The sequence below is a fragment of the Bos mutus genome, chromosome 13 (genome assembly GCF_027580195.1).
Source record: "Bos mutus isolate GX-2022 chromosome 13, NWIPB_WYAK_1.1, whole genome shotgun sequence".
NCBI classification, from domain to species: domain Eukaryota; kingdom Metazoa; phylum Chordata; class Mammalia; order Artiodactyla; family Bovidae; genus Bos; species Bos mutus.
Genome location: NC_091629.1, coordinates 66,523,603 through 66,548,700, shown reverse-complemented (window position 1 = coordinate 66,548,700; position 25,098 = coordinate 66,523,603). Strand labels below are relative to the sequence as shown.

The following is a 25,098-nucleotide window of genomic DNA, read 5'->3' as shown; positions in this document are numbered from 1 at the left end:
CTAGGGATCTCTTCAAGAAAATCAGAGATACCAAAGGAACATTTCATGCAAAGATGGGCTCGATAAAGGACAGAAATGGTATGGACCTAACAGAAGCAGAAGATATTAAGGAAAGAATACACAGAAGAACTGTACAAAAAAGATCTTCACGACCCAGATAATCACGATGGTGTGATCATTCACCTAGAGCCAGACATCCTGGAATGTGAAGTCAAGTGGGCCTTAGAAAGCATCACTACGAACAAAGCTAGTGGAGGTGATGGAATTCCAGTTGAGCTATTTCAAATCCTGAAAGATGATGCTGTGAAAGTGCTGCACTCAATATGCCAGCAAATTTGGAAAACTCAGCAGTGGCCACAGGACTGGAAAAGCCTTATAAAAGGGTCCCTCAAAGGAAACCAATAGTTTTTCTGGCATAAATTCTTTAAAAATAGTCTTTCTTCTATAAGCATGCCTCTGTTTTTACTATGAGTAAATTTTAAACAAAAATTGAATCTTAAACACACTATTTTGAAATCTGGCTTTTTTTCTCCTTCCACTGAACAAATGTGTCTTGGATTTCTTTCTTTCCATGTCAGGATATATTGAGCTACTTCATTTCTTTTTAGCAACTGGGTAGCATTCCCTTGTGTAAGTATAGCATATTTTATGCAACATTCCTATATTAAATATGCTGCTGCAAAAATATCTTCTGGTACTTCTATCTTTGTGCATTCATGCTGGTTTGTCCATAGGTGGAAATGCTAGGTCAAAGGGCACATATTTTTATTTTTACAAAATATGGTATTTAGTAAAGCAGTTACCAGCTTCCACCCCAACAGTAAGTCAGTTTCTGGTTCTGCATGTAGGGAGCTTGGAAGTCACCACTCCACCCTACCAGACTGAAAAACCAACAATTCCTCTGAGATCCCTAAGGGAGGGAGGGACACAGGACAAACTGCTGCCCCCAAGATTGGAGCAACAGTTTCTGGGAGCAGAGACTCACAAGTGGCAACCTCCATGGGAGCCAGTGCTCAGGGAGGAACCCCGGGACTGTAATTCACAAAGTCCTGGAGGCTGTGCGTGGACAAGCCTGAGAGTTACCAGCCCAGTCACAGGGGTCTCCCACACTTCTGTGAGTTTTACACCTGGAGCCCAATCAGGTTCACATGGTAGATACTGGAGAAGAATCTCCTCATACTTCTGGCAGAGGAATCATTTTAGAAATACGCCAGACATTCTGTGCTTCTTAACAAGGCCTGTTCTCAGCAGAAACTAGTCAACCAGAAACTAACCAGCTGGGCTATGATCAGAGCCTAACTGATCTGAGGAAGGGAAATACCCAACTCCAGCCCCCTTAAGCCATTCTATCCCACGTCTGTGACGTCACAGTCTAGAGGCACAGGCTCACCAGAAGACTGAGACCTAGCCATAGGACTTTAGAATGCTTCCTGTCCCCCCACACCTCACCACGGCATGCTATGCTATGCTATGCTATGCTAAGTCACTTCAGTCATGTCCGACTCTGTGCGACCCCATAGATGCCAGCCCACCAGGCTTCCCCGTCCCTGGGATTCTCCGGGCAAGAACACTGGAGTGGGTTGCCATTTCCTTCTCCAATGCATGAAAGTGAAAAGTGAAAGTGAAGTCGCTCAGTCGTGTCCGACTCCTAGCGACCCCATGGACTGCAGCCTACCAGGCTCCTCCGTCCATGGGATTTTCCAGGCAAGAGTACTGGAGTGGGGTGCCATTGCCTTCTCTGCACCACAGCATGACCATAGGCCTATTTACAGCAGTTCCTTTTACCCAGTACATCATGGCTGAGTATCAAGAAAAAAAAAAAAGACAAGGCATTCCAAATACACAGTTGGAAAAGATACAGCAAGCATCAGAACTAGACAAGGTAGGGATGGTAGGATGATCAGACCTGGGATTGGAAACAACTATGATTAATATGCTAAGGGCGCAAATGGACAAAACAGAAAGCAAATTTTGGGATTTCTTTTGTTATCCCAAAATTACAAAATTTTGGAAATCCCGAAAGAACCGAGAAGAATCAAAACACTGTGACAGAAATGAAGAAGGTCTTTTGATGTACTTATTGGCAGACCGGATGTGGCTGAGGAAAGAATCTCTGAGCCTGAGGACATAGCAGTGAAAACCTCAGAACCCACCCCACCCCCTCCAAACTTGAAAAGCAAAGAGAAGATGGAAAAAAGAATAGAGTATCCAAGGACTGTGAGGAAACCACAGAGTGTAACACACCTATAATGGGAGCACCAGAAGGAGGAGGGAGAAACAGAAGAAATATTTGAAACAATAATGACTGAGCATTTCCCCAAATCTACAGCAGGAGCTAACCCGCAGATCCAAGAAGCTCAGAGAATACCAAGCAGGATAAATGCCACCCGAACAGCATCTTGGCAAGATCATTTTCAAACTACAGAAAATCAAAGATGAACAGAGCCAGAGAGGAAAAATTACCTTACCTATAGGAGGCTTCCCTGGTAGCTTAGCTGGTAAAGAACCCACCTGCAATGCAGGAGACCCTGGTTCAATTCCTGGGTTGGGAAGATCTGCTGGAGAAGGGATAGGCTACCCACTTCAGTATTCTTGAGCTTCCTGGGTGGCTCAGAGGGTAAAGAATCCGCCTGCAATGCGGGAGACCTGGGTTCGATCCCTGGATTGAGAACATCCCCTAGAGAAGGGCATGGCAACCCACTCCAGTATTCTTGCCTAGAGAATCCCATGGACAGAGGAGCCTCACAGGCCACAGTCCATAGGATTGCAAAGAGCTGGACACAACTGAAGCAACTTAGCACACATGCACACACACAGAGGAACAACGGACAGAACAGTAAACAAGAACATTAGTTCGCCTACATCTCTACTAGCACTGAAATATAACCATACTTTTTCATCTCTGACAATCTGATAGTTAGAAAAAAAGTCTCACTGTAGATTTAAATGTTCTTTTATTTAACCAGGAGTGAAGCTGGAAAATAGAAAATAGACCTAATGAGCATGAAACTAAGCAAAAAGATTTCTGGGCAGAAGGCTGAAAGCATGCTGGCTTTTCCCAGCTGTCTATAAGAAATGAGAACAGAGAGAGATTAACTCAAGAATGAGATTCTCAGCATTTGAATGAAAGAGAATTCCATGGACTGTATAGTCCATGGGGTCGCAGGAGTCAGACACGACTGAGTGACTCACACTTTAGAGAATACAAAAACCCAGGCAGTATTTGGGCTTCCCAGGGCAGCTCAGTGGTAAAGGATCTGCCTGCTAGTGCAGGAGGCACAGGAAACACGGATTCAGTCCCGGATTGGGAAGATTCCCTGGAGGAGAAAATGGCAACCCACTCCAGTATTCTTGTCTGGAGAATCCCATGGCTACACAGCCTGCCATGTAGCATGGCAGGCTACAGTTTGTGGGGTCACAAAGAGTCGGACACCACTGAGCATTGAGGCAGTACTTGCTAGACTCTGAATGAAACTGTTCCCCACCCCCAACATCTCCAGAAGGTGAAGTTCAGTTCAGTTCAGTTGCTCAGTCATGTCCAACTCTTTGTGGCCCCATGGACTGCAGCATGCAAGGCTTCCCTATCCATCACCAACTCCCGAAGCTTACTCAAACTCATGTATATAAAGTCGGTGATGCCATCCAACCATCTTATTCAGGACTGACTTCCTTTAGGATTGACTTGGTGGATCTCCTTGCAGTCCAAGGGACTCTCAAGAGTCTTCTCCAACACTACAGTTCTAAAGCATTCTTTGGTACTCAGCGTTCTTTATGGTTCAACTCTCACATCCATACACGACTACTGGAAAAACCATACCTTTGACTAGACAGACCTTTGTTGGCAAAGTAATATCTCTGCCTTTTAATATGCTGTCTAGGTTGGTCATAGCGTTTCTGCCAAGGAGCAAGCGTCTTTTAATTTCATGGCTGCAGTCACCATCTGCAGTGATTCTGGAGCCCCAAAAACTAAAGTCTGTCACTGTTTCCCCATCTATTTGCCATGAAGTAATGGGATCGGATTCCATGATCTTAGTTTTCTGAATGAGTTTTAAGCCAACTTTTTCACTCTCCTCTTCTACTTTCATCAAGAGTCTCTTTAGTCCAGAAGATGAAAGCTTCACATATTAAGACGTGGCCTCAGGGGACTTAGCCGGTGGTCCAGTGGTTAAGACTCACCCTTCAAATGCAGGGATAGTGGGGTCAATCCCTGGTTGAGGAATTAGTCACCAGACTCCTCTGTTTATGGGATTCTCCAGGCAAGAATACTAAAGTGGGTTTCCATTTCCTTCTCCAGGGGATCCTCCTGACCCAGGGATTGAACCCATTTCTCCTGCAACTCCTGGATTGGTAGGTGGATTCTTTTTACCACTGAGCCACCTGGCAAGCCCCTAACAGATGAATAAAGAATATATACAATGGAATACTACTCAGCCATAAAAAAAGAATAAAATAATGCCATTTCCAGCAACATGGATGGATTTAAAAGATTATCATACTAAGTGAAATAAGTCAGAAAGATAAAGAAAAATACCATATAATACCACTTATATTTAGAATCTAAAAAATGAACCTATCTATAAAACAGAAACGGACTCATGAACATAGAGAACTGACTCAGTTCACTTCAGTTCAGTTCAGTCGCTCAGTCATGTCCGACTCTTTGCACCCCATGAATCGCAGCACGCCAAAGAACAGACTGGTGGTTGCCAAAGGTGAGGGGGTTGAAGGAGGGGAGGAACAGGAAGTTGGGATTAACAGATGTAAGCTTTTATATATAGAATGGGTAAACAAACTATATTTAATATCCTATAACAAACCATAATGGAAAAGAATACATAAAAATATATGTATGTGTAACTGAACCACTTAACACAACAATCAACTATACTTCAATTAAAAAAAAAAAAAGAGTTAAGCCAAGAATCACCTCTTTCAAGAATCCTTCTTGTTCCTTTCTAATCTGAAGTAGGTGCTCCTAACTCAATGTTCCTTCTGCCCTCTGAAGTGGAAGTGTTAGTCGCTCAGCTGGGTCCAACTTTGCGACCCCAAGGACTGGAGCCTGCCAGGCTCCTGTGTCCATGAGACTCTCCAGTCAAGAATACTGAAGTGGGTTGCCATGCCCTTCTCCAGGGCATCTTCCTGACCCAGGGACTGAACCTGGGTCTCTTGTATAGCAGGCAAATTCTTTACCTTCTGAGCCACTCACACAATACCCTCCCATCTAGCACTCACAAAACCTGGTGCTCTTACCTGCTTTTCCCACTAGAGTATAGGCTCCCTAAGAACAGAAAGTCTCTCATCTCTCTCTTTAAAAATATATGTGAAATAATAGAGATAATATAAGGCCCCAGTCCCTGGCACAGAGCTGCTAGACTGTTGGAATTTCCTGGGTGGCGGTAGCAGTGTCTTCTGATCTCATTAGGTGCCTCTGGGTGGGCTCCTGGATGGTCATAAAGAACAAGCCATGATCAGAAGCTTGAGATTTTCATACCCCATCTGCAGTTTTTCAGATATGTGAAGGGGCAGGAAATGGAGTTAATTATCAGTCATAAGCCTTCAGGAGCAGAGACCTTCCCGGCTGGTGAACCTGGGAGAGGCTGGGAGCATGGACCCTGGAGAGGGTTTGGGAGCTCCATGTCTCAGCCCCTCACCCCTTGCCCCACACACCCCTTCCATCTGGGTGTTCATCTGTATCCTTTAGCACATCCTTTTACAATCAACTGGTAAGCAGTAAAAAGTGTTTCCTTTTCCTTTTTTTGGCCAAGTTGCGTGGTATGCGGAATCTTACTTCTCCAACCAGGGATTGAACCCAGGCCCTCAGCATTGAAAGCATGGAGTGCTAACCAGTGGACCACCAAGAAATTCCCTAAAAAGTGTTTTCTTGAGGACTGTGAATTCAAATTAACCACTACAAGGAGGGGTTCTTGGGAAGAACCTCAAGTTTGTAGCTGGTTGGTCAGAGGCACAGGGGACAGCCTGGACTTAGGACTGTGTCCCTAGGGGGGAGGGTGCAAACTGGTGGGACCGGGCCCTCCACCTGTGGGATCTAATGCTGTCTCCAGGTGGACGATGTCAGAGTCAACGCAGGATCCCTGCTGGCACTGCAGACATGCTTGGTGTCAGAAGAGCTGGGGGGTTACAGTGGTTACAGTCAGGAGAACACAGCAGGAGAACTGGGTTTTTCCTACTCAGATAAACACTACTGGTGCTCACCAGTACTTCTGACCCCCTCCTGTGGACGTTCCAGGGGATGACCCATACACTCCCCCACCTGAAGTAGGAAAGGTGGGCCCAAGCAGGCTGTTTGGAACAGGTGGAGCTCCCAGGGGGGAGCATGTGAGGGTGCTGTGCCTTCTCTTTGCTGACTTCCCCTCCCAGCCAGCCTGGCAGCCTCGTCAAGATGCTGCACTGGAAGGCGATGGGCCTCCGACAGCCGAGGCTAGAGGTCCCCTGAGGATAGAGACCCCCACCCGCCACGTGTAGTGCCAGGGAAAACAACTGTGCTGATTTAACCCAACAGAGCTGTGGGCTTGGTCTTTACCACTAAGAGGACCCCAGGTGGCAGTCTCATCACCCCATATCTAGGTCACAGAGGAACTCTTCTTTCTGGTGGCCATTTATGTATTAAATCACAAACTTTTTGAGTTATAGTGACTAATTCACTTCTCTGCAGAGTCAAAGCATGAAAGGCATGTTCAACAGTGAGAAAAAGTGTTTAAAAGATAAGCACATGAAGGATTTCCTCAGTGGTCCAGTGGTTAAGACTCTGTGCTTCCACTGCAAGGGGCTTAGGTTCGATCCCTGGTCAGGGAACTAAGGTCCCACGTGCCACGTGGTTCTGTCAAAAAACAAAAATATATAAAATAAAAGACACTAACAATTATTATTATTTTTTTTTTTTAGAAAAGGGAAAGTGGATGAGCTATAGATGTGTGTTTTCCTGTTCTCCCTAATCCTGGAATAGAAAGTAGTGCTCGTTTTCTGCAATACATGAAGACCCCGCCAAATGACACCCTGTTGGTCTAAAAATAGTAATGCGTTCCCGTCCCCAAAACGAGCAGTTTGTTTTCACCGGTAGAATCAAATCTGCACCGTTGTGATGTTTATGTTTAAAATCATCTAGTAGGGAAAAAAAATCATCTAGTAGTTAAGGACTTCCAGAAATATCTGACTAGCGATTGGGTTTAAACAAACATCGCAGCCAGATAACGGAGCTAGAAATATGCCATGGGTAGCATGGTTTTGGAGTCCTTCTATTTCGGGCTTTCCTTCCCCAGGGCTCCCATGGCTGGTGCCTGTTCAGTAGTGAACTTGCTGCACTGTGCTTGTGTGACTTATGTGTGCATTTGTGTCAGTAGTGAAGGGCATGGAAGAGAGCTGTTCCTGTTTGTGCCCCTGAGGTCGCCAATGCTTTACTGCCCAATACTAGTAGATTTTTATAACAAGTACTTCTTGAATGGATGAGTGAATAATTCTGGTTCTTGGGGTAGTTCCAATCACACACTGCCAGGAAGAAGATCTCTGAAAGCTACAGTTCTCCCTACCTGCATGGTGAAGCTGATCGCAGCCCATCACCCTGTATTCACTAAGCTGTCTACTATGTGCTCCGCACTGCACTGCATGCAGGGAAAGGGTGGCAGGGGTCTAGCCTTAAGGAGACTAGAATTTGGGAATCAGAGCTGCAAAGTTTATCTTTAGGACAAGTGGAACCAAAAAAGATAATGACAAGACTTGGCGAGGATGTGGAAAAACTGGAACCCTCATACACTGCTGGTGGGAATGTAAAATGGCACAGGCACTCTGGGAAACAGTCCGACAGTTACTCAAAATGCTCCACAAAGATCTACCACATCTCTCAGCAATACAACTCCTAGGTAGATGACTACGAGAAATGAAAATATCTGTGCCCACAGACACTTGTACACAAATATCCATAGCAGCGTTTTTCATAATACCCAAAAAGTAGAAGAAACCACCCAAATACCCATCACCTGGTGAATAAAGAAAATGTGGTATATCCATACAATGGAATATTATTCAGCAATTAAAAAATGAAGTATTAATTCATGCAACAACATGGATAAACTGTGAAAACATTACACCAAATGAGAGAGTCACAAAGGGCCACACACTGTATAATCCCGTTTATATGAAATGGCCAGAAAAGGCGAGTCTAAAGAGAAAGAAAATGGATCAGTGGTTGTGAGTGGCTGGGAGGACAGGGGGTGTCAGCGGGTGACAGCTAAGGGATGCATGGTTTCAGTTTGGTGTGATGAAAGCATTCTAAAATTGATTTTGGTCACAGCTATACAACTCTGTGAATATAATGAAAGCCATGGGACTGTACACTTTAAATGAGTGAATCGCAGGTACATGGAGAGTATCTCAACAAAGCTGCTGAAAAAGTGGCAGATGAAATTTCTTCCATGGGATGGAAAGATACTGAGAAGCCCTCAGGATAAGAGGAAAATCCCTGCCCGAGAAGATTCTTCTGGGAAATCCGATGGAGAAAAGGGTTCAGACTCGCTGCCTGAAGTTGATTACTGAATCCCATACCTTTAGCCACGGAAATCATGCAGCCCTTTTACAAAGATCTCTTGGATTTTTAAGAAGAGAAGTTCCATTTTCCACCTCCCCCACAATTTATATGAAAAATCCATAAGGAAAAGCGTCCCCATTTTGCTACCCCAGGAAGGCCAGATACTTGCAACTCTGCCTAAAGAGAATCTTTGGCACGTTTCAAACCCCACGGGTAAACCAACGGACTATTTCTCAGCCAAGGAAATGTCAAACATTTAATAAGCACATCCTGCAAATCTCTTTGACATAGTCAGAGATTCTGCAGACTAGGACTTAATGGAATGAGCAAAGCCACATTTTATAGGAAACTGTAAACATTTTACAGTTGCTCCAGGAGAAACAAGTGAGAGAGAGAGAGACCGCCAGCTGCCCACAAAGACCCATTCCCCCTTGGTCTGGGAGCTCACAGCTAGACTATGCTTCCCTGTTGCTGGCAGGTCAGGTACAGTCATGCGACTGAGTTCCAGTCACTGGCATAAGAGTATACGTGAACCCCCACTTTCTGCTGGCCCAGAGAGGAGCCTGGGGGTGCTCCCTCATGCTCTCCCTCCCCCGGGCTGGTTGGAGGCAGGTGTCAGATGAGACAGTAGAGGATGGCAGAGTCACGTGATGAAAGGGGGCCAAACCCTGATTGACAAGATGAAGGGAAGTCCCCTTACCATCCATGTGTATACCTGTCCAGGGCTGTCCCATCAATAAGGAAAAAACTTTATCATGTTGAACAGTTACACTGTAGGGTCTAGTCCTTATAGCAGTTTCAGTTCAGTTCAGTTCTGTCACTCAGTCGTGTCTGACTCTTTGTGACCCCATGAACCACAGCACACCAGGCCTCCCTGTCCCTCACCAACTGCCAGAGTCTACCCAAACCCATGTCCATTGAGTTAGTGATGCCATCCAACCATCTCATCCTGTGTCGTCCCCTTCTCCTGCCATCAATCTTTCCCAGCATCAGGGTTTTTTCAAATGAGTCAGCTCTTCGCATCAAGTGGCCAAAGTATTGGAGCTTCAGCTTCAACATCAGTCCTTCCAAAGAACACCCAGGACTGATCTCCTTTAGCATGGACTGGTTGGATCTCCTTGCAGTCCAAGGGACTCTCAAGAGTCTTCTCCAATACCACAGTTCAAAAGCATCAATTCTTCAGTGCTCAGCTTTCTTTATAGTCCAACTCGCATATCCATACACGACTACTGGAAAAACCGTAGCCTTGACTAGATGGACCTTTGTTGGCAAAGTAATGTCTCTGCTTTTTAATATGCTGTCTAGGTTAGTTATAACTTTCCTTCCAAGGAGTAAGCGTCTTTTAACTTCATGGCTGCAATCACCAACTGCAGTGATTTTGGAGCCCAGAAAAATAAAGTCAGCCACTGTTTCCCCATCTATTTGCCATGAAGTGATGGGACCAGATGCCATGATCTTAGTTTTCTGAATAGCCTGTCATAACTAACAGGTCTATTTTAAGAGCTTGATGTATGGTATGGAATGCCAAAGATAAACAACTCTTAAATTTTAAAAAATTTTCTTGGCCGTGCCACATGGAAGTTGAGCCCCCTGCATTGGAAGGTGGAGTCTTAACACTGAACCACCAGGGAAGTCCCAAGAAACAATTTTAGATTTCAGAGGATTCCATCAGAGGGATCACTTACCCCCTCCCCATAATGACCATTAATAGTTTGATATTATAATTATTTTACAAAAAGTTCCCCTTTGATTTCCAATTTCCTGCATAGAAAATGGTAAGATTATAACTGATTTTAATCATTTCCGTATTTTCATGCATTTTCTAAACTGTCTATAATAACCACAATGCCTTGACAACTAAAATATTATTAAGATACAACAAAGCTCAAGAATAAATAGATCAAAGAAGTGGAGTAGGCAGGCCAGTAACACTCATTACATACAAGAACTTGATATATGATGATTACATCATAAATCAGTAGTGAAATGAGTTGTGTTGGCTTTGCTAACATCTATCCATACCTAGAATAGCATCTGGCATATGATAGATGCTCAAGTAAATATCTGTTGAATGAATAAGCAAAAGAATGACAACAGGGACTTTCCTGGTGGTGCAGTGGTTAAGGCTCTGCACTTCCAATGCAGGGGGTATGGGTTCAATTCCTGGTGGGAGAACTAAGATCCCACAAGTCACTTGGCATGACCAGAACACCTCGAAATAAACATTTTTTTAAAAATCCAATTAAAAAGAATGACAGTAAAAGTCATTCACTTCATATCAGTGAAAGAAATAATTTCTTAAATAAGGACCCAAAAGTACACACTATAAGATAAAACTTGACTACATCTAAGTGAAATATTTTGTGGCAAAGTGATTATAAACAAAATTTTAAAACTACAGAAGGACATGAGGAAGGAGGTGAGGTATTTATAAAACACATGATAAAGTAGTAATAGCAAGCTCTTTTCCTGCTTACATTCTATCTCCAGCATAGTATAGACAGGCAACATACTATCCTGGTTAGGACTGCAGGCCTTAGCTAGAGTCGGACCACCTGATTTTGAAACCTGCCTCCACTACTTCCCAGCTGTGTGACTTGGAATATATTACTTAACCTCTCTGTCCTTCGGTTTCCTTGCCTGCAAAAGATGAAGTTTTCAAAAGATGGTGTTCCCAAAATTGTGAGGCTAAAACGAGTTAATATGTTAGTAGTTGACACAGAGAAATCACTCAGTCCAGGATAGCTATTATTATGATTATCCCGCTTTATTTTTCTTCATATAACTTCTTGAGAGCTAAGAATATAGTATTTATTTGTCTTCTTCTGACTAGAACATAAAATCCATAAGACAGCCTCTTCCATTGTATTCTTAGCACCTTAACAGTGTCTGAGGTATAAAATAAATATTTGCTGGATGAATGAGAAATCAATGTAAAAATCACTAGGAAGATAGAAGACCAAGAGAAGAATGGGCTGAGGATATGAATAAATGATTTGCAAAAGAGGAAATCCTAACAGTCAAAAAATTTATGAAAAGATGCTCAACCTCACCAGCAATGAGGAAACTGAAAATGAAACCACCTCAGATTCTACTTTTTCTCCTTGATTTGCCAAACATTTTCAAGTCTAATAATACCGGAAAAATGTGAGGTAAGGGAACACTTATATAATGCTGGTACAAGCATTCTGGCAATAAACTAGCACCCCCACCATAACTATCTTCAACATCATCATCACTATCATCCTCATCACTGCCACCATCAACATCACCACATCAACACCATCACCACAATCAACATCACCACCACCATTAACATCATTACCACCATCACCATAACCACTATCATCACCATCATCCTCACCACCACCACCACCATCACCCCATCAACACTATCACCACAATCAACATTATAGTCATTACCACCGCCATCACCATATCCACCACCACCACCACCACCAGCAACATCACCATAACCACCACCACTACAATCAACATCATAATCACCACCATCATACCACCATTCTCATCACCATCATGGTTGTCGGCATAACAGTTAACACTTCAGTGCACTCACGGGGCAAGCACCTTACATATCTACACTATGTGTAAACTATCACAACTACTGTGTGAGGTTAAGTCCTCTGACTATAGTTACTCCCAATTTACAGAAGAGGAAACCACAATATGCAGAAGTTAAATACCTTGCTGAACATCACAGCTAAACAGCAGCAGAGCCAAGGATTCAAATCAGTCACTCAGGCTCCAGGATCCAATTAATTACTATGCTATATCATCTCCTATTTATCCACTGCCCCTGGCTGAGTATCTGTTTAAGTATTTATTGGCAATCTCGAGGTCTTCTTTGGGGAATGACCTCTTCTTTTATGAACATTTAAAAAAAATTAACCAGGCAGTCTTTTATTGAATAGTAACAGATCTGTATGTGTTTGTGTATAGGTGTGTATGTGTATTCTGTTTGGGATCTCAAGTCACTTTACTGAGAGGGAAATGCACTACCCAGGAGAAAATATATATGAGGTGATTTGGCACAGTTTAAGAAAAATATAGGGGTAACCCAAGGAGCATCACAGTGCCCAGTTGATGGAAGAAAACTCACAGCCCCAGCTGCACGGGAGTCGGGCTGAGGTCAACTCAAACTCTCCAGAGTACTGGCCACAGGCTGTTCCCATACTCCATCAGGGCACCCATCTGATACAGGCTGATCACATGGCTGCCCCACTCAAGAACTGATTTTATCGACAGTTCAGGTTCTCTTAATAGAAGCGCCTTGAGTGAGTCTGGTTTTTTGTTTGTTTGTTTTTGCCCACACCATTCATTTTGTGGGATACTCCCCAATCAGAAATCGAACCCATGCCCCTGCATTGAGAGCACAGAGCCTTAATCACTGGACTGACAAGGAAGTCCTGAGTGAGTCTGTTTTCTCAGCAGCCAATCTGTGCGATTCCAGTCATGACTTCTTCATCTGCTTCCTCCCCAAGTGCGATGCACAGTCCAGAGCAAGAAGCCAACCTTGATGCTCTCAGCACCTGGCTTCATCACAGCACGACCTTCATCAGGATTTCAGCCACCTCATCAATTAGGGAGCTTCATCCCTAGCTCAGCAACTTCCTTCCCCAAGGTTCCTTAGAACCACATCATCTCTGGTCAAAGCAGAAAGTCACAGAGAAGACCTTGGAGCGCTCCAAGCTCAAAGCTACCCTAGAATTTTGTGACCAGTGAGGAGCAGAAACTGACAATGACCTTAATCATTATAAAGGTCAGCCAAGGAGACAGGCAGCGGTAGCTACTGAGGCTGGGGCATGGGGCAGCGGCCACAGTGGGACCAGCCAACAATCCCAATGTTTCCATGCCAGCAGTAGAGGGTGGCTGTCTCTGGCAGTGGCTCACCAATAAGCCCTGGGCAATCCTGGCCCAGCTAGAGTAGGACCCTGGATGATTCCCTTTCCTAGTTTCTGGTCTACAGTTTGTTAACCAATTCCCCCTTTTAGATATTGGGTTGTTCCCAAGTTTCCAGTTCTTTCAGCTTTTACCATAATCTAAATGTGGGAAAACAGGTTCTATCTCAGTAGCCTTCTTTTTTCATGATTATTTCATTATTATCCAACACATTTGAAGCTTGCTTCCCATAAAAATCCAATTCTTTCATGTTGAGGTTTGACAGAAAACAACAAAATTCTGTAAAGCAATTATCCTTCAATTAAAAAAATAAATCATTAAACAAACAAAAATCCAATTCTAATAAGGCTGTGGAAACATGCTCAGTCATGTCCGACTCTTGGCAACCTCATGGAGTGTAGCCTGCCAGGCTCTTCATGGGATTTCACAGGCAAGAAGACTGGCATGGGTTGCCATTTCCTCCTCCAGGGGAACTTCCCTACGCAGGGATCGAACTTGAGTCTCCTGCTAACTCATCATAAAATTTTATCAATATGCACTGGTCAGAAATAGTCCAGCATGAAGTTTAGTCTGTGAAGTAAGACCTGTCTTTGCAGATTATCCAAGATCAGAATGAAGGAGGAAATATTTTAAATGCTCCTAAAAACTGTTTGTATATCTTTAAGATCATTACACATAACTGAAAAACTAAATATAAACTGCTCAGATATTCCACAAATTTCTTAAAAGTGTATTTGCTTGCATTGCACTTAACACTGCTTCAAGATGAAATGGTGAGCAAAACAAGTAGAAAAATCAAGTTTTCCAAAAAAGGATTGAGGGTGTTGGTAGAGCACAGCCTTCGAGATAGTCCAGATCAGTGAAAAATTAACCAATTTCCTACAGCCTTTCTCACTCATGCTCACAAATGTTTTTTTTTTTTTTTCCAATAATAGAACTATTTTATTAAACATATGAACGTACTGATTTTGTACAACACATTTCTTTCTCTCCTCTGCCCCAGGAAGCCAGCGCTCTAGAACCCCATGTTTATAAAAACACACTTTGGCAGCTACTATGACAAGGTGAAAAAAGTGCAATTCTGAAAGTGACAACACACAACCACAGTGGGGAACAGAAAAGGCAGAGCGGAGTGGGCCCAGGGCTGCTCCTCTTCTCTCAGGAGGAAACAATTTAAGAACAGAAACTCTTGAGCATTACTTAAGCAGTACTGCCCAACTCTCTTGGTAGCATCGCTGTTTCAATTCCATTTATCTTGATGTTGTAACTAACTAATCTGTTACTTCTTTAAGAAATTCTGCCCTGGTTTATATCCTTTTCAGTGACCCATATCCCTTTGAGCTTCAAAAACACAGAAGTCGCTCAGTCGTGTCTGACTCTTTGCGACCCCATGGATGGTAGCCCACCAGGCTCCTCGGTCCATGGGATTTTCCAGGCATGAATACTGGAGTGGGTTGCCGTTTCCTTCTCCCACAAATGTTTTTATGATAGAAGATCAGCCCATACACAGTTACACAGTAGCTCCCAATTCTATGACTTTTCTCATTTCCAGATCTTTCAGAGTGAAGGAAGATGATTAACAAGTCAAAAAAAATTTTTTTTCTGGCTGTGATTCATTTCAATATTTCATTACCACTGTTAAATTTAATAAGATTAATGTGCCAGCAAAGTTCACAATTTGATGTGCTTTTCAAATGATATTCCTATTTCTGAATTCTCTTGCTAGATCCAATTTTCATTTTTAATAATACTTCCTCTTTTGAATAATTCCAATGATGCTCATGGACCTAACCAATTCTCTCATTAAAGGAATGTTTTACGTATTGATGAAATCCTTATGGTTACAGCGTATAACAAAACATTAGGCTCCCCCTGCCCCGCCACACTCCCAGAAAAATCTGATGCAGAAGCAAGGGACAAGATGTACCTGGCAGGGAAGGAAAATCATCATCTCAGGCAGTTAAATATGTGAGGAGGGGCAAGAGGCTCCAACAGAAGGAAGGTAATAGCCAGATCTCATCTAGGTTGCAGGGATTCCAGGGACTGATGCCTCTGAAAGGCTAGGTAGAAACACTGGAACAGAGTTTCTGTTCTTGCTTGACCTCGAGTAGAAGAGCTGACTGATGAGTCTGTGATATGAGACCAAGTGCAAAGGCCAGAAGCGAGATGCAGAGAAAACATGATTTCAGGGGGCAGTCAAGGTTCAGAGGCTGAGTGGAGGCTGTGCAGGTGGCCTTCTTCCCCAGGAATCACAAAAGTGAACTTTGAGTTCTCAAACATAAAGGACAGGACCTCCCAGATCCAAAAGGGAGCCAGAGGTCATGGTCCACTTTGGGATGGTAGAAGAAAGAGACAATGACATTTTTTTTAAAAAAGCAAAAGCAGATGCAGACTAGTACACAGAGGATGGATAAAAAAAACATCCTACCACATAGCACAGGGAACTATATTCAATGCCTTATGACAAACCAGAATGGAAAAGAATAAGAAAAATATACACATGTATAACTTTGTCATAGAGCAGGAATGAACACAACATTGTAAACCAACTATACTTCAATAAATGTTTTAAAAACAAAATTAAAAAATAAAAATGTAAATAAGCACAGAAACACCCCAGAGCTCAGAAAACGTGTCTGAAAGAGAAGGAACAGCTGGCAATGCCTAGGATGACAGCTTAAAGGTGGGGACAAGTCAGGAGTCAGTCAGGACAGGTGTCTGTCTTTTGCCATTGTTTATACTGCCCCCGACCTCTGGGCTGTGAAAAACAGAAGGTTAATCCAAGGAGCTCTGGGGGCCTCACAGTACCTGAGGCAAAAGGTCTCTGGTTCTTAAACCTGAGGGATGGGACAGGGCTCAGGACAAAGTGCATACTTGCTAAATCCTACGAATTTGAGAGTCAAATTCTTCAATTTCCCAATCAAGACACTCATACCCAGAGAGATTCATTGACCTCTATTTCGACATCTGACTGAAGGGGAGTTTTTCAATTCCTGGTTTAATACTCATTTCCACACACCACACCGCCTGCCTAAAACTTGTTATTGGGAACAGCTTTTAAATTATTCATGAAGAAATATTTTGAAGAAGTGCTATACATCCAAGTATACTTGTTTCAGCGTTGTTTCATTAGCACAAATGATTGAAAACAGCCTCATGATCTAAGAACAGGGGACAGATTAAATGAGTAATGGGACATCCATGCAATGATGGTACACAGTCTTTCAAAAAATTAGGTTCAGGGTTTCTCTGGTGGGCTCAGTGATGAAGAAACCACCTGCCAAAGTAGGAGACACAGGTTCGATCCCTGATCCTGGAAGATCCCACATGCCTTGAAGCAGTTAAGCCCGTGTACCACAACTATTGACCTGTGCTCTAGAGCCCAAAAGCTGCAGCTACTGAGCCCATTCGCCCTAGAGCCTGTGCCCCACAGAAAGAGAAGCAAGCCACTGCAATGAGAAGCCAATGCACTGCAACTAGAGAGTCGCCCCCGCTCGCCCACAACTAGAGAAAAGCCAGTGCAGCAACAAAGATCTAGCACAGCCAAAAATAAAAATAACTAAATAAAAAAATAAAAATTTTTTGGAAAAATGAGGTTGAGGGAATTCCCTCGCAGTTCAGTGGTTGGTTAGGATTCGACGATTTCACTCTCAAAGGCCCAGGTTTAATCCTCTGTTGGGGAGCTAAGATCAGTGCAGCCAAATAAACAAAAAATGAGATTGGTCTATGGGTTTTGATATATAATAGCCTTCCCTGATAGTTGGTAAAGAATCCATCTGCCTGCAACGCAGGAGAACCCGGCTTGATTCCTGGATCAGAAAGATCCCCTGGAGAAGGGAAAAGCTACCCACTCCAGTATTCTGACCTGCAGAATTCCAGGGACTGTATAGTCCATGAGGTCGCAAAGAGTTGGACACAACTGAGCAGCTTTCACTTTCACAAAAATATGTATATGGATTTCCAGGATACACTGTTAAGTGACAATTCAAGGTGCAGGAATGAAGGGGCATGCTGCCATTGGTGGTGAATGCCTGTTCCACGTAAGCACGCTCGTGCACACATGCACACACCCCGCAGCCTTGTACGTGTGTAGGATGCCACCAAAAGGACACGTCAAAAACTGGCATCAGGAGATGCTCACGGGGAGGGAAACTCAAGGCTGGCAGAATGAGAAGTCCTCTTCACAGGATACCCTTCTTGTGCTTTTTGAAGTTTGTACCATATGCTCATACTACTAATTATAAAAGACGAAGGTCCCTGCAAAGTCAAGGGTGACATACAGAAATCCTATTCGTTACAGTACAGGTCGAGCTGTGCGGGTCAATCGGAAATAACAGCAGCACAGGACACAGACGCTCACGTCTCTCTCCAGGGAAAGTTGTAGCTTCCCTCAATGGGGAAGTTCCGCTTTCCTGCCTACGGTGTACCATGTGGCCCTGCGACAAGTCACCTACCTGTGAGCCAGAGCTTCCTTCCGGTAAAACAAGGGTCTGCCTGAGAAGATGGCTGAGAAGACGGGTGGGGGTGTGACGGGGGCAGAGGCACTGGGTGAAGATGCACTGGGTAAGGGCCACGGGGCCTTTGCCAGGGGCTGTCACCCTCAGTTACAATGACTGGGGAAAGCGCCATGAAAGAAAGGGTGATGGAGCTGGACTTTGAACTTGGAGAAGAGGCGGAAGTGGGAGAACTAAGAGACCACTCTCAGAGGGGCACTGCAGGAGGCTGCGACCTATTGCAGGTGGAGTGGAATGGATGCCACTGAATCCCTCAGGTGAACAACGATGTCTGACATTGAATTTGAACTTGTTTTCTGCCTTAGGCTACAGTCAAACCTGATTCATTGGAAAGACCCTGATGCTGGGAAAGATTGAAGGCAGAAGAAGGGGACAACAGAAGACGAGATGGTTGGATGGCATCACCGATTCAATGGACGTGAGTTTGAGCAAGCTCCAGGAGATGGTGAAGGACAGGGAAACCTGGGGTGATGCAGTCCATGGGGTCGCAAAGAGTCTGACATGACTAAGCAGCTGAACAACAACAGTACTTAAGAATTCCAACTATCCAACTGTCAAACAAATTTTAATCAACCATGTTAAAAGAAACATTGGATTATCTGCATAACCCCTCCAAAGGAAATATTACAAAATCATCTCACACAAAAAAGCAATCAGAAACTAATCAGCCAAAATGTAAGTAAAATTGTATTATAAAGATGTGTCAGTTATAATTTAAAACATGATGTTTTTCTGGATATAATTATACTTGTAGTATTTCTAAGATTTTTTAATTTATAATCTGTTTTCTCTTCTCATTCCAATTAAATACCATCTTTGGTTTTCATTATGTGAGAAAAAAAAAAAAGTCTAGGGAGAAATGCTACAGGACCCAAAGCATTCAGAGCTAGTGATGAGGAAGACAGGGGCAATAAGGACGTGCTGGAGGACTATAAAAACCTCAGTAGCCATAAGACCCCCAGGAATATGTATGAGGTTGAGCCATTTTGTTAGATGTTAAAGAAAAGGGTGATCCTGGAAGATAAAATGATACAAAAACCCTTGGTTTTTAGAAAAATGAGGAGAAAAATCCCAGCAGCTTCTAGACTGAAAACAAGGCAAAACAAAGAAAATGAATATGGTTGCCTATAAAAGAAAGAGAAGCAGACAGGCAGAGAAACATCTGTTCCACTAAATGCTAAAGATAATAAAAAGATAATAAAATAATGTTTACGGAGCTTGAAGGAAAACGATTATCACAGAATTATGTTTGCATCCAGACTCTGGCTCATGCAAAAAAAGCATCTTCAGACATATAGGAGGTTAGAAAATATATCATCTACACACTCTAATAAAAAAATTAAATGAGAAAATACTCAAAGAAGAAAGGAGAAGGTGCAGTTTATAAGAAATAGTGGTTAGCAATGAAAACAGTAAAGCTGTCAAGACGGTTTAAGACATTTTTTAAACTATGGATGTGAATATAACACAACAGTTAAGAAAAAAGCTTTAATATAATACAAGGGCAAAAAGAAAAGCCAGATGGAATTAAAATCCCAGATTATTTCAACAAAACCTAGGATATGTAAAGGAAGGAGAAATCCAAATATCCTATACCGTTTGTCTTGTTTGGTAGTAGAATATTTTAGACATTGGTTAAGTTTTTACATTGACAGAAATACAGGAAAAAAGCATCCTTGTTAGAAACTTAATAGTAATTCCCAGAAGAAGAAAAATAGGATATAAAGCTCCTCAACCATTAGAGGAGAAAAAAATAAAGGATGTATGGAAACTTGACATATTCTGTAAAACACAAGAAAAGAATGAGGAAGTATTCTGAATACCAAGAAGGCTTACAAAATTCAAAGGCAGGATATGATCTGAGCTGTTTAACACATTGGCCACGACCCACATGTGGCTATTAAATTCTATTAGTTTCAAATTAGAATGGAATAAAATTTAAAATTCAGTGCCTCAGTCACACTAGTCACATTTCAAGCGACCAGTGATCTCTGTATCACACATTTTCATAATAGCAGAACAGTCTAGCAGACAACACTCACAGCCAGTGCAAAATACAAGGTAATATGAGTCTATATAAAGTATGATCTTATTTATGTTAAATATACATTTACATACACATATAAATATATAAAGGGGTACCCAGGTGGCTCAGTGGTAAAGAATCCACCTGCCAATGCAGGAGACACAGGGTACTCGGATTCGATCCCTGGGTCACGAAGATCCCCTGGAGGAGGGCATGGCAACCCACTTCAGTATTCTTGCTTGGAGAGAATCCCATAGACAGAGGAGCCTGCTGGGTTACAGTACACAGGGTCACAAAGAGTCAGACATGACTGAGCACACATGCACATAAATATATAAACATTTATGTTTATATATGGTTGCGTCAGTTTATATATGATTGAGTTTATATATGATTATATATAATTGAGTTTCTATATGATTGAGTCAGTGAAAAATAAAAAATAACAAAAGCATCTATATAATGTATGATCTTACTTAGGTAAATATATGTGTGTGTATATATGTATATAAATATAAATAACAATAAATTACACGGTTAATAGTGGTATCTCTAAGAAGTAAGATGACTAAGGGACTTGCTTTCTCCATATATCTTACTGTTTGTATTTTCATTAAGCATATTACTCTTCCAAAAAGTAAAAGTCATTAATATATTTTCAACAGGAATAACCGTAGACCAACCAACCAATCTCTTTCTTGAACTTGGTTCCAAACCCTGGGTTAACCCAGTAACTGACTTTAACTTTTATATATCTACCATGTACACTTGGGTTAATAAATAATTTGAAGATAGCACAGCATGTGTCTAATATACTTCGAGACTTTCTTAGAGTTTGGCCAAGCCCTGCAAGAAGTTTGTTCTGAGCCCCAGAGTGATAGCATCCTTTCAGATGGAAACCTTTGATCATTTTAAATGTTATTTCCCAAATCAGGAGGTTGCTTGAGCAAAAGTTGTTAGCTCATCTTTCCATTTAGATTTACTGTATTAATATATATGTGTGTTGAGTCTCTTTGATTGTGTCCAACTCTTTGCTACTCCACAGACTGCAGCCCACCAGGTTCCTCTGTACATGGGATTTTCCAGGCAAGAATACTAGAGTGGCTTGCCATGCCCTCTTCCAGGGGATCTTCCCGACCCTGGATCAAACCTTCGTCTCTCGTGTCTCCTGCATTGGCAGGTGGGTTCTTTACCACTAGCGCCATAGATAACAGATCACATTTCAGAAATAGCAGTTTTGAATTATCCCTTAAGTTTTCCATGATAAAAAATATATATTGAGAATTCTAGTAATTTTCTGCATCTTCCCACAGACCCTACAGTTTACTGAAGAAAAGATCAACAACAAAGTCAGAACTAATGACATGGTACACAGAGTAGCTTCCAATATTCTCCCCTTAAATTGGAGGTAAGAAAAGAGAGGTTACTGCTAAGTCACTTCAGTCGTGTGCGACTCTGTGCGACCCCATAGACGGCAGCCCACCAGGCTTCCCCGTCCCTGGGATTCTCCAGGCAAGAACACTGGAGTGGGTCGCCATTTCCTCCTCCAATGCATGGAAGTGAAATGTGAAAGTGAAGTCGCTCAGTCGTGTCCGACTCTAGCAACCCCATGGACTGCAGCCTACCAGGCTCCTCCATCCATGGGATTTTCTAGGCAAAAGTACTGGAGTGGGGTGCCATTGCAGGGTCTCTGATAAAAGAATTTCAAAGTTTTAAACTTTCCCAAATGCCAGATCTTTAATTTTTGTTAAGAAAAATAATATATTTAAAATGTCTGGGAATAACCCTCAAATACCAAAACTATTTCAGATCTACCCTAGGGGATAGTTCAGTCACTTATCTGCCAACAAAGACATCGTCATATATGCTTATTTTATTCCCTATGTAAATATTCTTGGTAACTATTCACCACAGTGAATAATGAGGGGAAAGTTCTCTGAGTGAAAAGGGGATGAGACACATCAATTTGTCCAGGAAATACGCACTTTGAAAGTCAGTGTTTGTAAAGCAAGGAGAGAGATTTGGTTCTGCTGCTAACTTAAATGCTAATTTAAAAGAATCCACCTGCGATGCAGGAGTCACGGGTTCGATCCCTGGTTTGGGGACATCCCCTGAAGGAAAAAATGGCAACCCACTCCAGTATTCTTGTCTGGAAAATCCCATGCACAGAGGAGCCTGGTGGGCTACAGTCCATTAAGTTGCACAGAGCTGGACAAGACTGAGCACACGTGCACACTTTTCTCCTGAGGCTCTAGTTTTAGTATGTGTAAGACAATAAGTAAATACATTATACTCAACAGTGGATGTAAATTAATTCTTTCAGGCCACAAGTGTACTATTTAGTGAATGACTGCTCTGTGTACTGACCCACACCTGGTAGCCTCCAAGTGATCATTCACCTTTAAAATATCCATTCCTTCAAAGCCTCATTATCTGTCACCTGATTTCAATTGGTGGAGCATGAAGAGGCCAGGTGTAGAAAAGAGGTGTCTTTCAAATTTTAACATTTATAAACTTGAGCTACTTAAGAAGAAAAAAAAAATCTAGGTTTCCACTGAGCCATATCATCAGTATCCAAGCCAAATAAAACACAATTACTCCCCCATATTTGGCACATGCCATCTGAATTAAAATCCAAAAAAGTGGTCCAACTAGCACAGCCACTTGGATTTTTACTAATCTCCTTACATTTTAATAGACTACAATAAACCCATTACAACAATTTCTTCCTTCTAGAAGCTTAAATCATGTTATCTGTTCTTGGGGAAAATATTTCAGTCCATTGAGCAGCTCTAATTTTGAGTAACTGTGCTAACGTATAATTAATGTGCCGATGCACTAAACTGAAAACCTTGGAAGAAGGCATGGATATGCTTTCGGGTGTGAATGTGGGAACTGCAAGGTTCCTGGCGGCAGCTTCCCCATCACCTGCTACACAGGTGAGTAATTTTCTGTACCATGGGACATTCTTGACTATATAAGCAAAGAAGTACATAATCAAACCTTCAAAAGGATGAAGAACAACAAAGAGACATAATAGGGGAGAAGACAGACTGTCAAGGATCTTGCTAGAAAGACAGGTGCTAAAGTTTGGGGGGTAACTCGGCACATTTGCATCTGTGCCCATTTCTGGCACTAGTGCCATTGTTTCAATAACATATCTATATTTAGCTATCTATCATAGACGAATTTCTATCACTGCATAAACAGAACTGGAGCTCAGATGTCTGCAGAATTTCCTTTCCTCTCTTTTTAAAAAAATATTCAGACTAGAATTCTAACATTCTGTACTTGCAGCTGCCACTGAAAAATATTCATGCCAATGAAAGATACATTTAGTCAGCTTTTCTCTTTCTTGATCTCTTTTAATATTTTATAACACTTTAAAACTCAAAGTTCCTGTCTTAAATAAATCTCCAAGCAGACGTTAAATAGAATGTAAATACTCCACACTTTAAATCATCAATCATTTAAAGAATCCTCTCCATGAACTGAATAAATAAGCCATCTGTGACTAAGGCCTCCCTATCATGTTTTTAAGCTGACCCACTTCTTCGCCAGTCACCATGGTTTGCAAAATCTCACTTCTAAAGGGATAAGTGCTGGGCGCCAGAGCATAGTTCGAATCCAACTGGGTAAAAGGCTAATTAATGTAAACACAAGTTGGGATTTAAAATGACCCCCCTATCTATAAAAACAGAACTTCAATACCCCCCTTCACCGGAAGCAATCTTTTCCCCCCAAAGGAGAGTGAATTAAGTCTGCAGCGGGGAGAATGGGAGCCAGTGAAAGGAAGAAGAAACCTAATCAGGTGTTAAAACGGGTGTCCTTGGACATCAAGCAGCAAACAGGATCTGGTCGGGTCGGCGGGAGCGACCCCCCAAGACTGAGTTGAAATTTGGGTCGGGACCGCTCCAGAGATGCGGACTCGCTCGGCGGGGGCGGATCTGTGCGACCCCAGAAACCCAGCCGGGACCCCCGGCGCCCCCTGCCCGGGTCCGCGCGGGGCAAGGCAGCCAGGGCAGCACAACTTTCCGCAGCTCCCCGGCCAGCGCCGCGGAAACCAGTAAGGGCAAATCTCAAACTGCTCCCCGCCATCGGAGGCTCGTTATCCCGGGGGTGGTGGCGGCTGGGGGAGGGGTGGGAGGGTCTGGGAGGACTTCGGAGGAGGATGACAAGAAGAGGAGAGAGGAGAACCACTTCCCACCGGCCGGGCCGCCACAAAGGGAAGGGCGTTGCGTTCCCCTCGGTGCCATCAAGTCACACGCCGGCTGGGATGCGGACGCGCGAGGCCGGCGGGTGACAGCGGCGTGGCTGGTCCCGGCGCCCCTTCGCCCACCCGCGGCCTCGCCCCCACCGCCCAGCTCCCCTCGCGAGCCGCACCCCCGGACCTCCAGCAGCCCCGGAGCCGCGCGAAAGCCACGCGGGGGCCCGCCCGCCCCGGAGCCGGCGTCCGCGCGGAGCCCGGGCGCGCCTACCCTTTGGCGTGCTCCGTCTCTTCCTCATTGTCCCCGTCGATCCCGCACGTGTCCTGGTCGTCCAGCTCCAAGCTCTGTTGGCTGGCCGCTGACTCGCTGTCCTCCGCCATCTCGGCGGCGCGGGCTGGGAGGCGGCGCTGGAGGGCGCGAGCGCGGGGGCGGGCGCGGCGAAGGCGGCAGCGGGAGAAGCTCCCTCTAGCGCAGCTCGCCGTCTCCTCCGGGCGCGCCCGCCCACTCTGCCCCGCCTCACCTTGGTTCCGCCCCGCCTCACCTCGTTCCGTCCCGCCTCGCCCCGCCCCGCCGCGCCGCGCCGCGCCCAGCCCCGCCCAGTCCAGCCTCGCCCCGCCCCACCCAGCCTCGCTCCGCCCCGCCCAGCCTCGCTCCGCCCCGCCCAGCCTCGCTCCGCCCAGCCCCTCTGTGCCGGGTTTGGGGGCGGTGCGCGCGCCCCGGCCGTCCGGGGTTGGGGGCGCGCGGGACAGCGGCACGCACTGTACGCAGGGGCGTAGCCCTGGAACACGCCTCAGTCTTCTGAACGCCGCAACCTGCTGACCGCAAATCCTGAGTCTTCGTTTTTGGAAAATAGACAACGCGATTTTACATCTGTTCATATTAAGAAGAGCT

General features: G+C 43.8%; 1 protein-coding gene across 3 annotated transcripts in view; it reads right to left on the bottom strand.

Moving 5' to 3' along the window:
• Positions 1–24,724, bottom strand: part of NMT2 (N-myristoyltransferase 2) — a 60,467-nt gene extending 35,743 nt beyond the window's left edge. For 2 of the 3 annotated variants that reach the window (XM_070381913.1, XM_070381915.1), the window contains exon 1: positions 24,478–24,724. In XM_070381913.1, coding sequence (XP_070238014.1) covers positions 24,478–24,587 — 110 coding nt within the window. In that variant the 5' untranslated portion in view covers positions 24,588–24,724. The remainder of the gene's footprint in view (positions 1–24,477) is intronic. The other variant, XM_070381916.1, reaches the window with a different exon arrangement.
• Between the last annotated feature and the right edge of the window lie 374 nt (positions 24,725–25,098).